Source organism: Zalophus californianus, chromosome 2 (assembly GCF_009762305.2).
Source record: "Zalophus californianus isolate mZalCal1 chromosome 2, mZalCal1.pri.v2, whole genome shotgun sequence".
In the NCBI taxonomy this organism is placed as follows: Eukaryota; Metazoa; Chordata; class Mammalia; order Carnivora; family Otariidae; genus Zalophus; species Zalophus californianus.
In genome coordinates, this window is record NC_045596.1 from 34,666,438 (window position 1) to 34,691,918 (window position 25,481).

The 25,481-nt window shown below is 36.3% G+C and overlaps 1 protein-coding gene across 2 annotated transcripts; it reads left to right on the plus strand.

The window, feature by feature from the left end:
* The first annotated feature begins 883 nt into the window (after nt 1–883).
* TMEM33 (transmembrane protein 33) lies at nt 884–25,398 on the plus strand. Of its 2 annotated transcripts, XM_027598811.2 has the most exons (9): nt 884–1,023; nt 1,204–1,275; nt 4,892–4,986; nt 5,470–5,657; nt 10,287–10,354; nt 11,271–11,404; nt 15,951–16,034; nt 19,897–20,017; nt 20,874–25,398. In XM_027598811.2, the coding sequence occupies exons 2-9, from the start codon at nt 1,231–1,233 to the stop codon at nt 20,877–20,879; spliced, it is 741 nt and encodes a 246-aa protein (XP_027454612.1). In that variant the 5' UTR covers nt 884–1,023; nt 1,204–1,230; the 3' UTR covers nt 20,880–25,398. The 2 variants fall into 2 exon arrangements, with proteins under 2 accessions (XP_027454612.1, XP_027454611.1); XM_027598810.2 differs by having other exon boundaries at nt 19,897–25,398.
* Nucleotides 25,399–25,481: the final 83 nt, after the last annotated feature.

Below are 25,481 nucleotides of genomic sequence, written 5' to 3' on the forward strand. Positions count from 1 at the left end.
GTCCCATCTCTACCCCCAACACACACATCCCTTCATTCTGGTCATACTCAGCTAGTTCCTTTACTCTGTTCTATTGCTTCATGAACTTTCTGTTGCTGTATCTGGAATTCCCTCCTCTGTTTAGCAAACTTCTCCTTGTCCTTCAAAATTTAGAGCCAGAATTTCCTTTTCGAGGAAACCTTCCCAGATCCTTTCTGATTTAGGTCCCCTCCTCTGTGCTCTCTGTGATTAACTTGGCCTCTTGCCCATATCACACAAGTGCTGTGCTGTGGTATTGGTTTACTTGTCTTTCTTTCCCACAATCTGTGTCATATTCATTCTTTTTATCCTCCATGCCAAACATGGAGCCTGTCAGATAGCAGGTCTCATTAAGTGCTTGTTGGAAGAATTAATTTTTTTTAAAAAAGATTTTATTTATTTATTTGAGAGAGAGAGAGAGAGCGCGCAAGAGCATGAGCAGGAGAAGGGCTAGAGGCAGAGGGAGAAGCAAGCTGCCTGCTAAGCAGGGAGCCCCACATGGAGCTCCATCCCAGGACCCTGGGATCATGAACTGATCCTAAGGCAGACGCTTAATCAACTGAGCCACCCAGAATACTTAATTTTGTAAGTAGAACCACAGGGCTTATGGAGCCCCTGGAGAAAAATAGCAAAGAAAACATTTCTGAGGCTTAACGAGTAGACATTTTACGGCTTGGACATTGACAGGGAGGACCACCTGGGAGCTGGAGAAGAGGGAAAAATTGCTTTGCCAGCCTCTCTTCTTAACTTACACAGCCAGAGTGCAGGACAGGTGAAACTGAAACAAGAAAAACTACACTTCCCGTCATGCCTCAAGGCTCGGCTATCGGTTTCCCCTCTTCGTCACCGCCCCTTCCCCACGGAAGTGAAAGGAGCACTTCCGGGTTTGGCAATAACCTGCGCCCGGCGGCGGCGTTAGATCGGCCTTGTTGGGTCTTGCCCCGAAGCTCCGCCTCTCTCCGGTTTTTCTAGAAACCCGGTTTTGCACTTGGTGGTGTCGTACAGGTATTTCCCGGCCACTTCGGGTGTTCTCAAGGCGATTTGCTGCTCTGGAGCGGGCGAGACTTTTCTGTTGAGATTCGGAGTTCCTGTAGGGTGCGGCGGGCTTGTGGCACGGGGCAAGGAGACCGGTTACCGGATTCGTGGCCCGTGCTGACATTCCCTTTCTTTCCTTCCCGATTGCAGCGTCCCAGACGGGTGTGTGGGTCTCCCATGGCGGATACGGCCCCTAACGGCCCCCAAGGGGCGGGCGCAGTGGTAAGTGAGCGAGCAGGGTCTTCTGGCTTGATTTACTAGAGTTAGGAAGGAGCGGGAAGTGTCTCCAAGTCTGTTCGGAGACGTTCCACCTCAGTGCTTAAAGGGACTGGGATTAGTGATTGAGGTGGGGGGTAGCATAGAGAGGAGAGGTCTTGAGCAGAGATGTAGAGGAAGCTACAAGTTTTCTGTTTCTTAAGCCACGGTGGGCCGGGCTGGAGCAGGTGGCTCTCAGCTGTATGCCAAGGAAATCCGGCCTTCTTACCCGTCCCCCCGCCCCCCCCGCCCCCCGTTTCTAATTGTCTTAGGTTCCAAAGTTGAAGATGCCAGCTGAGGTGGTGCCGTGACACAGGCCTTGTTCCGCACACCCATGCTAGCAGAGAACGCCTCTGCCCGTTTTATGCCATTATATGGAAATTATGCAGTGGGGGAAGAGCAGTCTTCTTTTTTTTTTTCTTATCATCATTTTCTCCTTCTTTACGAAGAGATAACTAGGCTTCTGTAAATATTTTATTCTTAACATGCAGATCTGCTTACTAGTTATTTGTACCGAAAGCGTTATTGCTCTGTAATCTTAAACACTATGAATATGTGAATTGAGCATGTCACTTTTTTCCCCTTTAAACATTTTACAACATTTCCATTCATAGACAGTTTTCTTTTTTCTTCATTTTGTTGAACGCTTTGAGAATTATTTGCATACACAATGATGGCTAATTCATAAAATACTTAAGTATTCTACAATACCACAATGCAGTTATTGCTGCAATTTTTGCAATTAAATTTGAAAAATTTAACATTGATACATGTTATTACCTGATTTAGAATCCATATTCAAATTTCCTCCGTTGTCTGTTAAAGCTGCTTTCTCCTTATCCAGGATTTAATCCAAACATGCATTGCTTTTACTGGTCTTTAGAATCTTTAGTCTAGAATAGTTCCCTTTACCTTCCTGGTGCCATTTTTGACTGTCAAGAATTCAGACTTGTTTTGCTTCTCAAATTGAAGTTGCCTGTTTTTTTCCCCTCATGACTAGATTCAAGTTAAACATTTTGTCAGGAATATTACATAAGTGATATTCTGTCATTTTCAGTGTGTTACATGTTTCAGGAAACATTTTATGTTAATTTATGTCATCATTGGAGAGAAGTTTGATTATTTGGTTCAGGTGGTATCCAGCAGACTCTCCATTGTAAAGATACCATTTTTCTTTTGTAATTAAAAAGTATTCTGTGGCATGATGCTTTGAGACTGTATGAATAGTTTTTCACCTCATTAGGTTTTCATCTAAAGTTTCATTGATGTTTTTTGCCCAAACTATTTATAACATGGCTGGATTGTTGACTCTTAAAGTGTAAACCAATACACTTTTTTTTAAACCTTTTCTTTAAACCTTTTTTTATTGTATACTAAAATGCAGATACATAAAAGTGTACAAAATGAAATGAATAGATCAGTGATTTATTACAAAATAAACACGCTAACCAAATAGATTTCATTGTATTTTATTTTTAAAAATATTTTGTTTTATTTATTTTTTAAAGATTTATTTATTTTAGAGAGGGAGAGCACGTGCACAGTGGGGAGGGGGGCAGGGAGAGAAACTTAAGCAGACTCTGCTGAAATCAGAGCCCAACTTGAGGCTTGACCTCACCACCCTGAGATCGTGACCTGAGCCAAAACTAAGAGTTGGAGGCTTAACCCACTGCACCACCCAGGCACCCCAAAAAGATTTTATTTTTAAGCAATCTTTATACCCGATGTAGGGCTTGAATACACAACCCCGAGATCAAGAGTTGCATGCTCCGTTGACTGAGCCAGTGCACCTAAGCTTAAATTTTAAACATGTTCTAAAATTAAATTTCAGACTATGGTGTAAAGTCTGAATATTTGTAGAGAGTCTGAGTACAGTAAGCCAAATTCATTCTTCCACTTGACTATGGGCGATCATTTAAATTTAGAGGAGTCACAGTATAGTAGGTTTAGATACAATAAACCAGGCATATTTCTGAAATTACCCGCATATTGTTAAAAAGACATGCTGTGAAACATCTTTGGATTTTAAAATGTACTTGTATTTTTTTTCCAAAAGTTTTTCATATCTTTCTTTTTTTTTAAAAGATTTTATTTATTTATTTGACAGACACAGCGAGAGAGGGAACACAAGCAGGGGGTGTGGGAGAGGGAGAAGCAGGCCTCCCGCTGAGCAGGGAGCCTGATGCGGGGCTCGATCCCAGGACCCTGGGATCATGACCTGAGCTGAAGGCAGACGCCTGACAACTGAGCCACCCAGGCGCCCCTCTTTTTTTTTTTCTTAATTAAAGATTTATTTATTTATTTGAGACACAGGGACAGAGCATGAGCGGGGGGAGGGGCAGAGGGAGAGGGATAGGGACAAGCAGACTCCTCGCTGAACAGGGAGCCCTATGTGGGACCCGATCCCAGGATCCTGGGATCATGACCTGAGCAGAAGGCAGACGCTTAACCGACTGAGCCACCCAGGCGCCCAGTTTTTATATCTTTCAAAAGATAATTAAGTTAGATTGCTTAGAGAAGTGTTTTAGACTCCACATTAAGATTCATTAGTGAGTTTTGAAATCCATTTAGTGAAAACACTATTTCTAAACATTAAAGAGAGTACAAAATACCAAAATCCGTTATACATGGGGAAGATACTGTTTTGTGAAACTTCTTTATAGAAGTTTATATGTCCATGTGTGTTTGTATTTGACTTTGATGTAAAAATTATTAACATAGATTCTGTCAGAAAATGTAAAAGCCACTTTAGGATTTGAAGACGATACATTTTGAATGAGAAAACAGATTTTAAGTGATTCTATTGGTGATAATGGATCCATCTTTGGCAAACGCAGCAAGGGCAAAGATAGAATGAGAAAACAAGGAGAATAAAGTGGGATATGGGAGTTTACTTTAGGGCCAATGAAATAGAGTAAGATGAATGGGAAAGCTTCCAAGGGGATGAAGAAAGTCATAAAATTGGAGAGGCAGGTGCTATTTAACATTTCACAGCCATATTTTGAACACTTAGAGTGTATGTCAGGCCCTTGTGTATATGTAAGCAAATTATAATGTAGTGAGTGACTATTACCATGGTTTTACATTTCTGCTTTGTAAGGTTTATTCAATGCAAACTGGCTTTATGTAATGCCTTTTTACTCAGATCTGAAGCCTACCTATTTGAATTTGAGATTTCTAAGAATAGGCATTATGGTTCTCTTGAGAGCAATTAGTTCTTATTTAACATTCTTTTAAAATAGATGAAGCCGGTATTACGAGTGTTGAAGGAATACAGATAATTGTAGTTAAATTTCTGTTCAAAGGTTTCTTTCTTAATTAGTCTTTATTTTTTTAAATATCAACTGGTATTTTTCTATTTAAGTACTTCCGCTGCTTTCTGCATCAAAACTATAAGGTGTTTGGAGGTGTTGCTGAGCATATAGGTTAAACATTTGCCTTAGGAGTTTTCATTTAATGATCTCAAATAATTGCTACAGGGTTGTTAAAACATTTTTAATAGGAATAAGACGATGTGATCTTCATCCTTGGAAAGATAATTTGCAGGCTTAGTTTACTACAGTATTTTTCTTTTTAAATTTAGCAATTCATGATGACCAATAAACTGGACACGGCAATGTGGCTTTCTCGTTTGTTCACAGTTTACTGCTCTGCTTTGTTTGTCCTGCCTGTTCTTGGGTATGTATTACACAGATTTTCTGCCTTTGATATTCAGTTGTTTGGTTGGTTTTTCTGGACTACCTTTTATTTGCAAGACTTGTTAAATTGCAAGAGGTTCTGGGACAGATAAAGCACAGGTCTCATGCTTTAGGTGCTAATAATTCAGTTATAGTACCAACTGGAGGAATATTTTATGTCATGTGCTTTATGAAAGCTGACATCACGTTGAAAATCAGAAAGAAAATGGGTGTGTGGGGATGAGAGGAGTTCATATCTTTTTCATTTTTGATTTTTTAACTTAAAAGGAGGAGGACTCCTTTATAAAATTCAGTTGGGTATACATATGAAGTGATGCTTCTAAGAAGGTATAATAGGTTCAAGTAATTTTTTTCTATGGACAAGTGAGAGATTTAGGTGTTGTGCAATTATGATGCAATCCACAAAGGAGGAAGAGACACGGTAGTTATGTCCCATGATAACCTCTCCTCTGGTAATTTGCAGGTTGCATGAAGCTGCAAGCTTTTACCAGCGTGCTTTACTGGCAAATGCTCTTACCAGTGCTCTGAGGCTGCACCAAAGATTACCACATTTCCAGTTAAGCAGAGCATTCCTGGCCCAGGCTTTATTAGAAGACAGCTGCCACTACCTGCTCTACTCACTCATCTTTGTCAATTCCTACCCTGTTACAAGTATCCTTTCTGTGCCTTTTTGACAAAGGCGTCACCTACCGAGTGTATAGATCTCTTTGGATTATTTTTTGCAATAGAAACGGTTCAGCAGTGAGGGTTTCTGTGAACCTGGGTTGGTTGGTTTGTTGACACTTAATTTGAATGAAGCTACATTTAGTGTAAGAATTTCTGACTCTAAAATGTGAAATCTAAATTTGAAGAGCTGACATGGGAATTTTAAATTTTGTATCTTTGTTCTTGCCTCTTGTAAACTTCTCTATTAGCGATGGATATTTTATTTTATTTTATTTTTTATTTTTTTAAAGATTTTATTTATTTATTAGAGAGAGAGAATGAGAGATAGCACAAGAGGGAAGAGGGTCAGAGGGAGAAGCAGACTCCCCGCTGAGCAGGGAGCCCGATGTGGGACTCGATCCCGGGACTCCAGGATCATGACCTGACCCGAAGGCAGTCGCTTAACCAACTGAGCCACCCAGGCGCCCTAGCGATGGATATTTTAAACTTCAGATTCCAAGCACGGGACTATGGAGGACTTACTTTAGTATTTACACTTGTTTTTCATTTAATTCACATCTTTGGGCAATTGTCCATATGTCTTTAAAAAAAAGAAATCCTCAGCTCTTTCAACTCCTAGTGAGCTAGAAACAAATGGAAATTCAAGAAATAACTTATTTAAGCAGAAGATTGGATAATTAATAAATGCAATAAAAATTTAGTATTTACTGTGGATAGAGTAGAAAATAAGGACACACGGATAATCTTTGGAGCTAAGGAGAATGAAATAACTCATTTGGAATTGTATGTTTATACATTTCAAAAGTGTGTTGGATAATAATAGGTTTTCTCAAAAGGCTGGGGAGGGTTGGGGGGGAGAGCTGCAGTTGAGTATGTTTGGGAAGCACTGGATTAAACAGTTTTTAGTAGGTTTCTTTACTACAGGACTTTGATGGGCTAATGTGCATTGTGAGGCCAAAGAGTGACTGGCGTCTCACAATCTTTGTTGTTTTTTTTTTTTTTAGAGCACTATATGAAAAAACTATGTAGCCAAGAATACTGTATCCAGCTAGGCTGTCATTGCAAATAGAAGGAGAGAGAAAAAGCTTCCAGGACAAACAAAAACTAAAGGAATTTGCAAACACGAAACCAGCCCTACAAGAAATACTGAAAGGGGTCCTCTGAGCAAAGAGAGAGCCTAAAAGTAACGTAGACCAGAAAGGAACACAGACCATACCCAGGAACAGTCACCTTGCAGTCATTTTAATAGTTCTGTCCCCACTGTTGTCCCTCTGTCCTCCACAAAGTATTTTGTGCTTTAAGTGCTGCTCTTAAGAGTTCTTAAATGTTTCTGATAATAATCATAAATAGTGCATGTGTCTACATAACTATACCTAATGCAAAACACAATAAAATATGTTTCTAGGGCTAAATATTACCTATTTAGATAATACTTTGTATGTTCGTGAAGTATCAAATTTTAAATAGATTTTTAAAAAGTCTTAAGGAAAAGAGAATAGCTAACTGAAATTTTTTGAGTATTTTGTCAGCGCATACAAACTTGGCATATTTAATCCTTGCAATACTGAAAAAAATCATACTGAGCATTATATATTTTTTTAAGATTTTATTTATTTATTAGAGCACCATTGTGGGGGGCAGAGGGAGAGAGAGAAGCAGACTTCCCACTGAGCAGGTAGTCCAATGTGGGGTTCCTTGATCCTAGGGCCCTGAGATCATGACCTGAGCTGAAGGCAGAGACTTAACCAACTGAGCCACCCAGGTGCCCAGAGCATCACATTGATAAGGCCATTGAGGCTCAAAGAGTTTCAGATAACTTGCCTGACATCACATGGGCAAGCACATAGTAATGCTAACAAGGTCTATCTGACTTTTTTTTTAAAGATTTTTTTTTTTTTTAAATTTATTTGACAGAGAGAATACAAGCAGGGGGAGTGGGAGAAGGAGAAGCAGGCTTCCTGCACAGCAGGGAGCCTGATGCAGGGCTCGATCCCAGGACCCTGGGATCATGACCTGAGCCGAAGGCAGACGCTTAACGACTGAGCCACCCAGGTGCCCCAAGGTCTATCTGACTTAAAAGGTCTACCTAATTTACAGTTAATGTATGAGTAACACTTAAGTATAGTTTTGAAATAGTTCTCTCTGTACGTGGACAAAGCCAGTCCACACAGCAGGTGGTCACTAAGTTTTGTTGAGTGAATCCTGAGTTGACGCCAAATGGGGCTCATGACCAGTTAAGACAACCTCTCTGCCTTTTCTATGCAATTGGTTGTTTGCTAGCCCCTCTCTCTGGGAATGTTGAAGATTAAGGATTTCATGTTCCTTAAATTCCTCTTTGGGGTGGAGGTTGGGGAGTAGTGAGCAATAGGAATAGCCTAAACTAGTAACTGGCAATAAATACTAATCTGATTCTTAAAGTAGTTGGGTATTAGGTTAGTAAATAAAGGTGAGCCCAAAGTCATTACCAAGTTGTGTTCTGATCTTTGTTTTTAAAAAGGTGATGCTGTCCTTGTCTGACAGTGATAGGTACTTACACCCTTTACATTTTCTGAATAGTTTAAAGGTGACATTGAAAGCTAAAATTATGAATCTCTTATCAAGGATTTGTGAACTATAGAATGTTAGCTGTAAAAAAACTCAGAAATCTGTAGCTTTTTAAAAAATATTTGAGAGAGAGAGCAAGCACGCACGTACAGGAGGTGGGGGGCGGGGAGAGGGAGAATCTCCAGCAGACTCCCTGCTGGAGGAGCGTGGAGGCCGGCTGAGCACAGAGACAGACTCAGGGCTCCAACCCATGACCCAAGATCATGACCTGAGCCGAACTCAAGAGTTGGATGCTTAACTGACTGAGCCACCCAGGCACCCCCCCCTTTTTTTTAAAGATTTATTTATTTGAGAGGGAGGGGGAAATGAGCGGGGGAGAGGGAGAGAAATCTGTAGCTTTGATGAAACTTAGCCTAGGAGATGAAGTCAGTGTCGGAGCCCTGATTGGAACCCAGATATCTTGATTGTCCTTTCAGGGTTCTGTTTTCATTACCTGCATTGCTTCTACTGAATCAGGCTTCAAGTTAGGGTTTGTGTCAAAAGTTTAACTCCTTAAGAAGCAACAGAATTTTACAGTGGCCTTGGAGAGGAGAGGCTTGTAGCTTTCATCGTTCCGGAGGGATCTATGATGGATTAAAAAATGTGAAACTATACATGGTCTCTGCTGAGGAAATTGGCATTTTACTTAATTCTTGTGTCAGGGAAAAATTGGTCAGGATGCCAATTTGGAGAACTATATTGGAGAGGTAGGGTTTTCCTAATCCTCGGGTATAGGTCACTGTCTTGCTTGCCAGTTGGAATTAGGCATTTTTGGATCCTAATGAGTTATGGTGGTTATGAATTTGGAACTCCTTGTGTTACAGTAATCACCATTTCCCATCACGCCAAAGCTTTCAGGTAGTGTAGAAAAATATCATGGTTCATTTCTTAGAAACTGCACATACTTTTTTTTTTTAAATGAGGGTAATTTAAACTTTTTTTTTTTTTTTTTTTAAGTAAACTTGACACCCAACATCAGGCTTGCACTCACAATGTTGAGATCAGGTCACATGCTCTACTGACTGAGCCAGCCAGGCACCCCAGAAACTGCAAATACTTTTAGGACACGTATTTTTGCCATTCATAATGGACTAACAGTCTCTATCATTTTATGAAAATATTTGACAAGTTTTGTTGTTCTTGTTATCAGCCTGGCAGAAGTTGGGGTAAATAGGGTCTTTTGAGCAATTTTTATTTTTCAAAAAGCTGAATGAAAATTGCATATTTATCCATGACATAAAGCCAAACAGTTGAACTCAAATAGGTGTCTGTAATTAAACTGATGAGACTCTCAATTAACTGTACTACACAAACCCAAATATATATACACTTTTTATTTGTACCGATTGAAAACACATGAACTGTACAAGCTTGATCGGTACCGTATCTTGAAATAATGGGGATCTTGTAGGAAAGAAATAATGAAAGATCTTTAGTTGAGGAAAATTGGGGAAGTACTTTTTAAAAGGTTTTTATTTTTATTTTTTTTTTACGTAAACTCTACACCCAATGTGGGGCTTGACCTTATCGCCTCGAGATCAAGTACCATCCTGAGATGGAGTCCTGTGCTGTACTGACTGAGCCAGCTGGGGCACCACCGAAGAAATAGCTTTTAAACCATTACCCCAGACTCTTTCCTAAGCAACTGTGATGGGGAAGGCAGGACCAAAGACTCTTTATACTTGAAGGCCAAATTATTCTGGCCAGGATGGCCATTGTGGGATTAAAAATTGTAATATTTTGAGGTGGCCTAGATTTCAGTTGAATTTAGCAAATGTTTACAATATTTTATTATCTAATAGAAAAGAAAAACACTTTCACTATTAATAAAACTGTGAGCTTTAGAAAATGAAGTTGTTTACAGGTAGAAAAATAAAACTTCATTTGGTTTTACAAAGTAAAACAAAACAAAAGCCATCACTGAAGTCCTTTTAGCAGATGCTGGTTCAGATATATATTGGGCATAATACATAGCCTGTTTTGCAGAGTACTTGATAAATGTTAAATATTTTCCTTAATTGTTTTCTCCAGTGAGTATTTTCCCAGTCTTGTTATTCTCTTTGCTTCATGCCGCCACATACACGAAAAAGGTCCTTGATGTAAGTAGAGCTATGCTGTTTTTTTGACTCCTGGATTGCAGATTGTTGGCTTGAATTTAGTTCTGAGACATTTTTGTATTTGTCTCAAAAATTTCCTTCAATCCCTGCAAACTTGTTATAAATTATTAGTGACTTAAAAGTTTTAAGTTTGAAATTTTTTATTTAAGTTTCACAAAATACATTTTGTGAAGGATTGTATTGGATTGTATTGCAGAATACCCCCCAGTTCCCAGAGAACTTCTGAAGTTTGAAATCTCTTTTTTTTTTTTCTTAAAAAATCATTTAGGTTTGGTAAGTTGTCAGAGATCTCTTGTTCTGTCATTGTTTAATTTTAACATACTGGGTAAGTAGAGTGTACTGAATTTCTTTTACATTAGTGTTCAGAACTGCTACTTTCCGAAAATATTTTCTTAGTTCACTTAAGTGTGCCAGGCGGATTGACTGCATATGCGTTGACATTTGAATTAAAATATCCAAATATTTGCCTTGCATTGGCCTGTTTCTTTATCCCTACAGTTCTTTGGTCACAGCAGAAATTGGACTCTGTAATTTCTTTTATTTAGCTAAGGATTCACAAATACCTTAACTGTATTACTAGGTAGTCCGATTTTGTTATGGTTAGATAGAAGTAATCACCATTTTTTTGTGAAATGATCTAGTCTTTTTTTTAACAAAAAATAAAGCATGAAAATGACTTACTTAAGCTGTCTTTTTATTTTTCAAATACACAAAATACAACAAAGCAGGAAAATACACTAAATTTTACATTATTTTGCAAACTTTTATATTACTATTTCCAAAATAATTGTCTTTTAGTTGCATTACCCGTTGGATATGCTATTTATCTAAAGAAAGAAAATAATTGAGTAATCAAAAATGCTTCATTATTTCTAATACTTGTTTTCTTATGTTTTAGGCAAAGGGTTCAAATAGTTTACCTCTGCTGAGATCTATCTTGGATAAATTAAGCTCTAATCAACAGAATATTCTGAAATTCATTGCTTGTAATGAAATATTCTTGATGCCTGCTACAGTTTTTATGCTTTTTAGGTAAGAATAAAAATACATTTGTTTTGAGAGGCAGATGACTAAGTGAATATATTAAATACATTAACTCATTTTATCCTGCTTAAACCTGTTAGATACTGATGTGCAGAGCTAGCTTTATCCTAGCAACCATTTTTCATTTTATCATAGAGAACCTGAGACGTTATGGTAAACCTTAGGAACTTGTCTTATTTATCATTCCTTGTGATATACCATTTAACATTTTGAAAATTAATTTTAGAACTGCTGCCTTTGAAAGAATCTTGGGAAGCCTAGTCTAGTGTATCTGCCACTATTTAGATGATTTTTCTTTTAGAAATTTTTCAAAAATATTATGGTCTGGTATTAATAGCTGCCTGCTATCATCTCCATGTTTTGTTTGTATCTTTTTTTTTTAAGATTTTATTTATTTGAGAAAGAGATAGCGAGAGAGAGCACTACAGGGGAGGAGAGCATGAGCTGGGAGCAGAGGGAGAAGCAGGCTCCTTGCTGAGCAGGGAGCCCGACTCGGGGCTCCATCTCAGGACCCTGGGATCATGACCTAGCCAAAGGCAGACGCTTGACGGACTAAGCCACCCAGGCGCCCCTTGTTTGTATCTTAATGATAGAAGTAATGCATGAATAAAGAAAGCTGTCCTGTTAAAAATTAGAACATCAGGCTAGTACTGACCCTCCCCATCAAGATTCTTGCATTTACATTTGAAAACTACATTTCTGGTGAGATGGGTGGGAGAATGGGTGAAATAGATGAAGGAGTGCACTTGTGATGAGCACTGGGTAATTAAAATTAAAACTGAACCAAAAAAAAAAAAAGGAAGGAAAGGGGAGGAGCATAAAAGCTTTGGTTACCAAGTCAGAAGTTCTTCTCTGTCTCTATTAATGTGTTTATCTTCTTTGTTGTAGAAAAAAAAATTACTAGCTTCAGAGCCAAATTGGAAAATATGAATAATTCAGATTAGCAGGAAAAAAATAAAACTACATTTCTGCCTGGATTATTGCTTTTTTAGTTTTTCCAATAAGAGGACATTACAGATAAAAGCTAAAATATCATTTGACTCTAAGCTGTTGCAGTTCTCTCCTCTCCTCCTATGTGTATGTGCGTGTAGTACTTGAAAAATACATATACAGACACATAGGAAATAAATATCATGGGTGTGGGGTTTTTTGTTGTTTTTTTAGTTTTTAATTTTGCATCAGAAGTGCCATAATGCATCAGTTCTCTGCATCTTGCTTTTTTTTACTCCCACAGTATGTTTTCATGACCTATTTATGTTGATAGATACAATTCTGGTTTGTTCCATTTAATGACCATACAGTGTTTGGTCATATTCATAGGCTGCATTTTACTACCTGTTCCCCTGATGATGGGGAAACATTTGTTTCCAAAGTTTTGCTTTTCCAAATATTGATGGAGTAAACATCTTCTTACCTTTTTTTTTAAAATTTTTGTGTATTTTAAGTCATCTCTCCTCCAGTGTGGAGCACAAACTCAGGACCCTGAGATCAAGAGTTGCATGCTCCTCCAACTGAGCCAGCCAGGCGCCCCTCTTTACCTTTCTGCTTCTACTTTTGTGCCTGCGTTTTCTCTAGACCAGAATTGATTTTGCTGAGTGTAAGCTAAGTGCATTTTATATTTAATAGATGATGCCAGATTGTCCTTTAAGATGTCAGTATTAGCTGTTTTCCATAATCTCATTAACTTGTAAAAACTTATCTTTGTTTATGAAATATTTCATTTTTGTGTGCATTGCTTAATAGTGAGATTTTTGCATGTCTGCCTCTTCAGCAGTCTGTAAGCTAGTAACAGTTTTATAGATTTCCTCATAAATGCCTTCGTTCCATTCTTTTAAGTAATGTTTTTCTCTGGAGACTCCGGGATCACTGCATGTTGTTCAGGTCATAGGATCATAAGTTAGATAATATAATCTAAATAAAGTCTGGGAATGGCACAATGGAAAGACTTCTTATTGGATGTTAGGGCCCTGGATTCTAGTTGATGTGATCATTAACTTAACCTTTTGAGCATTCATTTTTCACATTTAAAAAACTTAAATCTTAAACTGATGTTAATTTTCAAGATTATTGTAAGAGATGAGAATTTACTGGAAATATTTAAATAGAGAAAAATCACTTTGTTATTCTAGAAGAGTATAGTAAGATTATAAGGTTTTATTCAGTCCCTAGTAGGAAAAGCTGTTGATGCTTTAATATGTCACTTGCATATAACACAGACTATAAAATTAAAAATAATTTAAAATCATTATTCCTTAGATGTTCCCTCCATGATAGAAGCACAATCTAATATTAGAAGGCTTCATTAAGTTACATTTTTCTGAGTAATGCTTCAAGCTTTGTATTTAAAAATGAAGGTAAAGTCTGTGAGTTTATCTTATATGTACATGAACATGAGTGTAAAAAAAGATAAAAGGATGAGATCTTGGTAGCTTTATTCATTAGTAGAGGGCTTGTTACATAATAGTAATGCATAATATGAATTGCTTGAAGCTGTAAAAAGAATGAGGTAAATTTATGGTGCAGATAATCTTCAAGATACAATAAGTTTAAAAATTTATTAAGAACTGTGTAGGGTGTTCCCTTTTATATTTTGGGGTGTGTTTGTGTATTTAAGGGCATAGAAATGTTTTTTTCTGCGTCAGTTTCTTCATCTTTGAAATGTGATAATGCCCCTTCCGTCTTAGAATTGTTGTAAGTGGATTCAGTGAATTGTAAAGTGAGCACTGTATTAGTGTTAGTCATTATATACACTTGTACATGTGAATTTCTGGAAGGATATATTAGAGACTGAGCTGTAACTCTGAGGAAGGAGCTAACTTGGATGATGGAAAATTTGTTTTTCATTGAATATTCCTTTCTGTATCTTCTGTAGTATGTGTTTTTTTTCAATTTGAAGAGTTAAAGATTTGTCACAGGAGTTATTGGGGAAAGTGGATGTAACATTTAGTTTAGTGATTAGTTTGTAATCACAAATCTTTATTATGAAAGTAATCACAATTTAGAAGAAAAGGTAAAAATTAACTTTAAAAACCACATTGGCATCTCTTAACGTATTTCTTCAAAAAGTTTTAAAATATAGTTATCATAATACGTATAATTTTATACTCTGCATTCTTCAAAGTTGCTCTGTGGTTTTCGTAATCAAGATTTTAGGTAGTTGCATATTAACTCTATCAAGTAAAGATAATATATTTAGCCTTGCTACCTCACTATCCAAATAGTGATGCATTTAATTTGTAGTGCTTGGGTAGCGAATGTCTTAACCCAGATAATCTTTCCTAGGAAAGAATTCTTGACTTAGAATTGCATAACTAGTAAATGGCTCTTGGGTATTATAAAGGTGCTTTTTAACCAAGCAAAATAGTAGAATAAGCTATGCAAATTTACTAGGGAGCCTGTGTGATTTTACTGGTTTTTTTGTTTGTTTATATAAGATGAACCACTTTTCATTTACTATGTTAAAAGTTTCAAAATTTGATGATCAATTATCAGTGGTAATTATGGAAGCATTTATACACTTTCTTTTGAAAGATTTTATTTATTTGAGAGACAGAGTGGGGGTGGGGGGCAGAGGGAGAGGGAGAAGGACAAGGAGACTCCCTGCTGAGCAGGGAGTGTGACCTGGGACCAAGCCCAGGACCCGGAGATCATGACCTGAGCTGAAGTCAGAGGCTTAACCAACTGAGCCGCCCAGGCACCCGTATACATTTTCTCGTTCATTTAATAGCTTTTAAACTTTTTTAAAAGTAATACATACATGAATGTATGTTTATAAAAATTTAAGCAATAACATTTTACTCCTTAGCAATCATATAAATTCTTTTATTTCATTTTTTTTTTTTTAAGTAAGCTTGGGGCTTGAACTTAAAACCCCAAGATCAAGAGTCGCATGCTCTACCAACTGAGCTAGCCAGGTGCCACTCTTTTATTTCCTTTTTTGGAATAAGTTCGATTTAGAGGTGCCTGGGTGGCTTAGTTGGTTAAGTGTCCAACTCTTAATTTCTGCTCAGTTTATGATCTCGGAGTCATGAGATCAAAGCCCCGTGTTGGGGTCTGTGCTCAATGGGGAGTCTGCTTCTCTCTCTCCGCCTTTCTCTGCCCCTTCCCCTGCTTGTACCCTTGCTCTCTCTCTCTAAAGTAAATAAATAAATCTTAAAGAAAAAAGAACTTTGATTTAGACATGATAGGTATTACCATGATCATTTCTTATTTTATTTATTTTTAGAGAGAGAGTGAGCGCACACATGTGCGCCAAGCAGGTGGGGAGGGGCAGAGGGAGGGGGAGATAGAAAATCTTAAGCAGGCTCTGTGCCCAGCACTGAGCTGGACATGGGGCTCCATCTCACAATCCTGAGATCATGACCTGAGCCGAAATCAAGAATCGGACGCTTGACTGACTAAGCATCCAGGCGCCCCTACCATGACCATTTAATGAATGAAGACACACATTCTCCAATTAAATTGCTTTAAGTTTTGAGAGTATACATATGAATTGATCATGTATATTTCTTAACCTTGTATTTGTTTATTTCAGTGGGCAAGGAAGTTTGCTCCAGCCTTTTATATACTATAGATTTCTTACTCTTCGATATTCCTCTCGAAGAAATCCATATTGTCGGTAAGCTGGTGATTAGTTTAAATGTTTTATTTGTTGAGAGTATTGTGAAATACAGCATTTATAACTTATGAGAGTTGTGTAGCTTTTATGTTAGAATTTAGAAGCAAGTGATATTTTTGTAAATTTAAGTTCCAGGCCTTAGTAGGGTTGTTGAGGAGGTGGTTGTATTTCTTTTTAGAAACTGAGACCAGATTTACCTTTATCTCTGCTAAAATAGTACTCAAAATAGTATTGAAGATGTCTAAGACATTAGTCCCAAACTCAAGGCAATTTCTTAATTGAAGAAACAAAACCGTATGTCAAATAATAAGGAAACAATAGTTCAGGATACAGTGTTCACAAACCAATATATGATGCATTGTTATGTTTGCCTTATCATATCAATACTGTAGTCCACAGGAAGGAGAGATCATTGAGCCAGAAAATAAAAAGAGCCCATGAAAGTTTCACAAAGTAGAGATTTTATTTTGTTCAAGAAAGATTAAAGCCTTTGAATAGACAGAATAGGTGAAAGTGTTTTAGATAGGAAGATAGTAGGAACTATCTTCAGAGGCAAGAAGGAGTAAGCTGTGTTTAAGGGACATTGAATAGACCTGTTTGACTATACCAGGGATTCTGAATGGTAAGTGGTTGCAGCTAAGATTAAAAAGGTGTATTGGAGCCAAATCATAAAATTTCTTGAATTTCAGGATAAGTTTGGAATTTATCTTTTAGATGTATGAGAATGGTGGTTTGGACATGATCATATTCTGATAGCCTTGTGCAGAATAGTTTGGAGTGGAAAAATGAGGAAGCAGAAATATTTTAATGAGTTACTATAACGTTCAGGAATGGAGGCTTCAGTGATATAGTAAGTTATGCATGTGGATCTCAGAAGTTAGAGTAAAACTGAAATGAATAGCTGTTTTTAATAGCTTCTTGGATATGTTACTGAGAATACTGTTAACATAGAGTTTGTTTACAAATTTAAAATAAATTCATTGTACAGTATAAGTCAGTCAGAAAGCCAGTGAGTGTTTTAGCATTGATCCTTAATTTCACGAGCAAAATAAAAAGAACTGAAAATGAATGCTGGTCCATCATTTGCCAGGTAGTGTAACTTTAAGCAAGTTAATATTTAAATTTTAATTTCTTCATTGGTAGAGGAGAAAATCTCCTCCTGGGGGTGAAATGAAGTAATGTTTTAAAAGTGTTTAGATTCTGTTATGTTTTTAATACATAGTTTATTTTCCTTTTTCTGTGATTCTGATTGTCCTTAGAGGGGCTTTTATACTCTGTTAGACAATATCTTTCTTACAGTACTTCCTAAAATAGAGCTTACTTCAGACATAGGTTCTTAACGAGTCCCTAGTCAGAAATAAATTCAGTTTTACTTGATTCCATGAGTTTTTGCCTCTTTTTTTTTTTTTCTGGTTCATGTATTCATTTCAGACAGTATCTTCTGGTGCCCTGCCCTATTATCCATTTTTCATCAGATTTGTTTTTCTCTGCTTCTTTATACCCTTTTTATCTCTACTCCCATTTTTCCCACGCCTTTAAATCAGATTAGCAGACAGAGAAATTTAGAAGTGTTCAGTGGGATGGAAAAGGGAAGGATAGCAGTGGATGCGGGTAACACAAATATGTGCGAATAAGCACTTTCAAAGATCTTGCGTAAGCACACAAAACAAAACAGTGGGAAGGTAATGGGAAATATTTGAGCTTATAAATATTGATAAACAGCCTATAAAACTACATTTTGTATGCTACACTTTTTTGTTAGGGATTTTGCCAGTTTGTACTGTTTTCACTCATCATGATATCCCTCAAGTTAGTGGTGTCAGTTCTTTGTAGGTGTCTGGTGTAGATGGGTCAGAGCTGTGCTGTCTACATGGCAGCCACCAGCTACGTTTGACCTTTTTTTGTTTGTTTTTTTTTTTAAGTAGGCTCCATGCCCAGTGTATAGCCCAACATGGGGCTTGAACTCACGACTCTGAGATCAAGACCTGAGCTGAGATCAAGAGTCAGATGCTTAACTGATTGAGCCACCCATGTGCCCCGCATTTGACCATTGAAATAAAAAGTTAATTAAAATTCATAAACTTTAAAACTCAGTTCCTGAGTCACATTAACCAGTTTCATGCTCTCAGAAGTCATGTGTGGCTGATGGTTACCCTATTCGACAGCGCAGAGAGACACTTTAATCATCACTGACCGTATATTGTCAGCACTGCTCCAAAGCAACTCTGCAACTTGGTCTAGATTATGCCAGGGATATGGCCAGGAATGAAAGAACTAGCCCTGTGACTTTAGGCAAGCCATTGACCTCTTCATGCCTCATCTGTAGCCTGAGGGGTTTGACTAGAGTATTTTCAAGGTGTTGTCTAGTTTTACTCATTAGAGTCATTTATTCAGAAGACAGTGATTGTGTGTTGGTGATAACACATTTATGTAGGATTGAAGTACTTGCTTTCTAGAGACTTAGAGCTGAGTGAATTAGACAGGTGTAAGGCTGTGATGGTGACAGTTCTGTGAAAGCACAGGAAACTGAGGGAGGCAGCTGAGAATTCATTGAGGAGGTGGTAGTAGAAGCCAAGTCTTTTGAAGTCAGTTCTGGCACATGGGTGCCTGAAAATGCATGTTGCTGGAGTTAAGGAAGTATATAGGGAAGTAATGAAGATTTGTGCCTGGAAGGTAAGACAGGGAATAAAGATCATGAAAGGGTTTGGAATTCATTTCAAGATAGGAAGAGCATTTGAAATTCATAATATGGAGGGTTTGAGAACATGATGAGATCTGATTTAGAAATATTCCAGAAGATGCATTACAGGCTCAGCAAGAGGAAGAGAGGACCACTTTGGAGACTGTGAGGGTAGTCCAGAGCCTGAACTAATTCCATGTAAGATAAAAAGGGGATAAATTTGAAAGATTTACCAGGTAGGAGCTTAGGGTTTGGGGAAGACTAAGATAAAGGAAGCCCCCCACAGGATACAGAAAGGTAGAACAGGAATTGTCTTTATGCAGGATGAGTCAGCACATAAAGTGTGAAAACTCAGAAGTGAATGATCAAAATTATTTTTGGTGATCTTTCAGATATCTTGTAAATTATAGTTCAACCAGTATACATGATTTTGTGTCTGCTAGCCTATACAATGTGTGTGTGATGTGTACAGTATGTAATAAGGAGTCCTTTGGAGACAGCAAGCACAGTAAAAGTCGAAAACCTGTTTTGGGCACAAATGTGCAAAATAACTGGAATATAGGAGTCATGGCAGAGAGTGGGAGAGGAAATGGAGCAGAAAATTAGATTAAGACCAGATTCTAGAAGCCGTTAGATGTTAAGGAGTTGGACTTTAGTCTAAAGGTAGACAAGAGCTGGTTTGATCAGTGGGCTAATCCAACTGGAAAATGGCATTTGTTGAGTATCTTCTATGCTTTCTCACTTAAATTACTCTACGACTGACTCCATGAAGTACATATTCCTATTTTATAGATGAGGAAAGCTCTGAGAATAGTAAGTGGGATTGCCCATAGTATATAATTTTGACTCTCTTGTTCTCTTTTTTAGAACTAGTTGAATTTACTAAAGTTAAATGTGAAAATGATGTGACTCTACTATAAAGATATAAATCACCCCTTATCTCAGCCCTTGGAGATAACCATTTATTAGATACTTTTGTTAAATGAACTAACTCCCCACCCTCGAAAAAAAAAAACACACAAATGTTGATTTTGAGAATTTTACTTTGTGCGTTTCCTACAGTGCATTCTCGTTATTCCTTTTACTTTAAATTCTTTAGTGACTGTGGGAAATTCCTTCATCAGCATTTGCTTTGTATTCTTTTTCCTTTTGTGTCTGAATGAAAACTGTTTTATCTTGCAGGACCTTGTTTAATGAACTGAGGATTGTTGTTGAACATGTAATAATGAAACCTGCCTGCCCACTGTTTGTGAGAAGACTTTGTCTCCAGAGTATTGCTTTTATAAGCAGACTGGCACCAACAGTTGCGTAGTTTAACATCCAGCTAAGTTATATGTAGTAGAAAGAAGCATTTTTAGCAGTTGGTACTTCTGCTAGGGGTTGTTAATTCCAGGTGTAAAACTGACCTCAACCCAATTTACGTAAATGCATCTCAATGGAAAAATTACCATTTTCCTGGCATGTTAAATCAAGCCTTTTAAAAAAAAGTTCCCAAGAAAATTTTACTGTGCTGTGCTGGTTAATGGTTAAGGAAGTTTCTATCTTGTGATAAATGTATCAAAAATTTTTTTAAGTGCTGCTGTGCCTTTATCATGAAGTACATTTATTTCTCTTGTAAAAGTAGCTGTAAAATTTCTTTCAACCTAATTGGTACCCTAAATTTATATCTGGCATGATTTCATTATGGTAATATTAACATACATGAATTCATTATATTTTGAGCCCGTATTCTTTTTCCATTCAGTAATTTTGGTTGATGATTTTAAAAGAAACATTTCCCACTGTATTCAATTTCAAATTGTTATTAAAATGATTTTCTGCTGCTTTGTTAGGATATATTTTGGATATACCATTATAAGAGGAATTCTGCATGCATCTTGCATCTTATGCTGTGATCTTCCAAAATTTTTAATGTGGCTTTGAATATTTTTTAAAAAGACTGAGCTGTAAGCATGTTACCCGGTTGGGTCAATATATGGGGTCACAACTGTTTTACATCAGAAAGCCTTAGTAGTTACACAGCTTTCTTTCAGACACCCATTAAGTAACCTTTCTTAAATAGGAAACCCTTTTACAAATGTGGACACATAGATGATTAGTATTATCATAGCTTACAGAATTACTTAGATTCTTGACTACCAATTTTCTCGGTTTCTTAGGCTTGAATTTTCATAGACAGTTGCAGCAGTTCAGATGTCTTTTGAAAGGAATGTAACTGAAGATTGAGCATATGCCTGTGCTTGGTGTCTGTTCTGAAATAATAATGAAGATTATCCCGTAGATACATACTTACCCATCAAATCTGATTTAAAAGTTTAAATGGAAAGGTTTATAGGTAAGATAATTGATTGGGAATGGGGGTGGAAGAGGAATTATGGGGGGAATAGTGTGCATTTTAATTTTGTAACGTGTAGGTAAATTTGGGAGTCTTGGGTGTATTATGCAGCTGTGATTTGAGTTGTATAATATGTTAAATCCTGTTTGTTGAGCTGCCATCAACTTCTTTATAAAATTCATTCTGATCTTTATTACTGTTGCATGATTGGGAATGTTTAAAACACTGCAAAAATTTTAGTACACAGTAATGTAATGGTTTTTGTAACCAGTTTTCTTCCGTCTGCATGTAATTGGATTTCTCAGATACATTCATTAGTAACTTGGCAATAACATCAGTTTTCTTTTTGTTCAACTTTCCCATCTGGAAATGTGGTATCTACTTGATAGCTCAACTGTAGCCAACTGTTTTTGTCTTTTTGTAATATTTATCTGCTAAATTAGAAAAGCAGCCTCATGCAATACAGTTGATTGGGTTGGGTGGGTGGGTGTGTGGTTAGCCTCATTATCACTATATATGTAATCTGATGGTTTTAAGAACTAATTTTCTAGAGCAATAAAGTGACTATAATGTTAAGTAAACAGTATATTGATTCCTAATGATGTCTTTAAAAATTAAGTCTTGAATTATATCAAGAAATTTTGGCAGCTGAAGTCATATTTATTTTTAAGTTACTAGTTTTTTTTCTACAATTTTTTAAAATCTTGAGATAATTTTAGATTTATAGAAGAGTTGCAAAAACAGCACAGAGGGTTCTTGTATACCTTTTACTCAGCTTCCCCTTATATTAACATCTTACATAACTATACAGCATTTATCAAAACTAAGAAATTAACCTTGGAACAATACTATTAAAGTATAGAATTTACTCAAATTTCACCATTTTTTCTGTTAATTTTCTTGTGAGCTGTTTTTACTGGTTGTCTTTTAATGACCTATGAGTATGTCTCTGTTTTGAGTTTTTCCTCTTTAGTTTGGAAATTACCACTGGTCAAAAAGATTTCCCTAGAGGAAATAATTTCATGTTGGTTTTGACAAAAATAATTTTAATATTAAAAAAACAACGTAGAATACCCTGTGCTTTAAAAGTTGAGGGTTTTTATCTCATAATAGGATTATATTTCTGATATGCTCATGTTGGACTGTTCTTTAATGGAAGGCTTGATTTTTAAATAAAATACTCCTCCACTCATGAAAAAGTAAATTTTACAATTTGAGCATTACTAGATGTTTAGTTTGCATGAGCTTGTAGCTAAGAATTCCGTGATATGTATATGTACAACCAGCTGATTTGGCATCTGGAATTATAGTTTAATATGTACATCTGTCAAATTAAAATTAAGGAAATACTGTAGCAGTATATGGAATGAATGAAGTAGGAGAAACTATGCATAGCTGAACTTAATTTTACTTCCAGGTTTAAAAAAGTTAACACCCAGAATATTTAATTCTTTAGAAGTGGTATAGTGCTGTTCTTCTTCTAGTACTTTTAGATATTAAACCCTCTTGGACAGGTGGAAGGAAGCCTAACATAAAACCTACTTTTATTATAACAAGAATTCTATATTCCTTTTGTATACTTGATTCTTCATGAATTTAAACTCTATTTAATATCAGTCCAAAACTGAAATTTCTTAAATAAGAATTTGTATTTAAATTTTCTTGGAATAAAATTTACCAAGGTAGATGCTCCTGGAAGTAAGCAAATAATTAAAGTTAGGTATTTAGGAACTTCTGTTACAGGAAAAACCAAGGCATGCTGATATTAAACGAGAAGTTTTTATGAAAGACTTAAGAGGTCTGTTTTATAACTGTGATTTGTAAAGCTGTCAGAATACCTTTTCTTTCTAGAAGTCAAGATCAAAAATTCTGATTAGGTTTGTAAGTTTAGGACATGAATATTATTCTATGTGAAAAGGAAAATGAGTGTATATGTAGTAAGATAAGTGGAACCGAGGGGCTTCCTTTTTTTTTTAAAGTTTGAGATCAGAGTGAATGAAATTAGTGTTGAGGGATTGTGGTTAAAGACTCTTACCTAATCCTAAGGAGTTTATTTTGATTAAAATAGTTATTCTGAAACTCTTCCCCCACTCGTGCCCGCCCAAATCCCCCTAGGATCTGCTAGCCTCAAAGCTACCACCCAAATTTAGACCAATTTTGATCTGACTCTGTAATGAAACCTCAAGGGAGAAAGTAACCACAGACGGTTACGGGATATGATCAGTAGGTGGCACTCTTTCCTCAGGTCACAGGCCCTGTTGGAAGGTTAAATGCCACCAAAAGTGCGGAGTCAGCCATAAAAGGATCTGATTTCACCTTTTTTAATATGTAATTACTCAAAATTCAACAAATATTTAGTAGGCATTTACTATGAGTACATAGTAATATTGAAACTACATTACTCTGTATTCAATTATATTGAAATCGTAGTAAAATATTGAAATGTTGAAAAGCTGGAAGAGTACCCTATTAATGTTTACTTTCTAGTCAAATGGTAGTATAGGCCACAATTAGGTGCGGCATTATTCAGATCATGGGCCCTGTGTTGTTGTTTTTTTCTTTATAAAGAGTGTCTAAATCACCTAAATATATATCAGTTATAAAATTGTTCTTTCTCCTTAATTTTCAGCTGTGTAGAAAAATGGTACTTAAAATTTTTTCATGGTCATTTTGTAGGTACACAAGATAAGGCCAGTTTAACCTCTTAAAATTTAGACTTTTCATGGTAATATAAAAGCATATTGAGATTTTTGGTTATTGTATCAAGAATAATACCTAGACTTGTAAATTCAGTTTGAGTTGCAGAGACAACTAGTTTCTCTTTTACGCCTCATTGGAATTTCTCTAGGATTAGGAGAATTCTGCAGAGGCTATATGATAATGTAGTTTAATAGGTAGTGTGCCAAAGGTGTATGTTTATAAATCCAGGAGTCTTTTCCAGGGTTTGTTTTAATGAGCAGCCCTCTTCTAATATTCAGAGTGGAAAGGTGTTAACTGGATCTGGTATTAAGGTTAAGAAAGGAACTGCTAAAAGTTTGGAAGGATTCCTGGTAGTAATTATTCTAGGACATGTGTACCTTCTAAGGTGGTATTCAGGTGGGTTCTAAGAAGGAACCTGTTTTTTTCTGTGTGAGGGATAAACTCTAGAGTGCTCTTGTGCAGTGCAAATAGGAAAACTGCATTGAGTTGGAGTTGATGTGATGAGATAAAGTACAGTATTTTTAAAATCTAAAGCAGATTCTGTTTCTTAGGAAAGTGATAAAAAATTGATAGATACCTTTGCTGGAATCTAAAAATTAACTCCTATTAAAGGAGAAGGAAAGTCTCAAGAGTCGTTTCACATTTTCCTTCATAGTGTTCTTAAAGCTAACTTTTTGATATGCTCAATCCTTTTAAACTAATTTTTTTCCTTGGTTCATGACGAATTCAGATTTTCTTTTGTACCTTTGAAGCAGAACAATTGCTTTTGACATGAATTTTTGCTTACATATATATTTGTAAGTTGAGACCAAACGGGCAAAGTCTTGGGCAGGTAACATTTGTGATGTGTCTATATTGGAACAAATGTAAAAGGGTCACAAAGATTAGAAAGAGTCATAAAAAACTGCTTGATTTATAAATGCATTAGTTCTGGTGCTCCATATAATGGGATATATTGAACTAAAAAATTTGTATATATAGTATGTCAGCATTTCTTAGTAACTTTTCTGGAATCCATTTTTAATATCTAATATTGTACAGGTTGGGGAGTTATACTCTTTAGGCCAATACTATCCAGACTGTATAAATTTATAAAATAAATTGAAAAATTCATCATTCTCCTATATTCAAGACCAACGAACATAAATGCTAATGTAGGGCTCAGAGGGGAAATATATTTCTCCTGAATATTTGAGAAAATGTGAAGTCCTTTCAAGAAAATCTAATAAACATAATAATCATAGCCTGCTGACACTAAGGAAAAAGGACCTCATTCGCTCTTTCTTTTATGCAGCGATTTACTGGTCCCTACTGATTTCCAAATTGGATCACTGTAGTAAATTATCTATGCTGGTACCTGTGAAAGTAAGCCCTGGGATCCATATTTGTTTTGTGTTCTGCTTAAATCAGCAAGAATGATAAATTTGATGGTGTGAAATTGAAAGTGTCAAGGGCTTTCTTTGGTGATTGAACAAAGTGATGTCTCCACTTTAATTTATTGTGACCCTTTTTCACTCTGTGTGCTTTGTATATCTAATATTTATTTCAATACAAATTAAATTCTTGTTCCTTCATCTGTATTGTTATATACCTAAGATTTTATTGATGTAAAAATCGAATTGTGTAATAAAAAATCTCTCTGGATTTAAGCAGATTTGAAAATGTTATGTTGCAAAAAAACATTTACAGTTAGAATTCAGCTTTCCATTGTGCTTCATTGCCTTATTGTTTA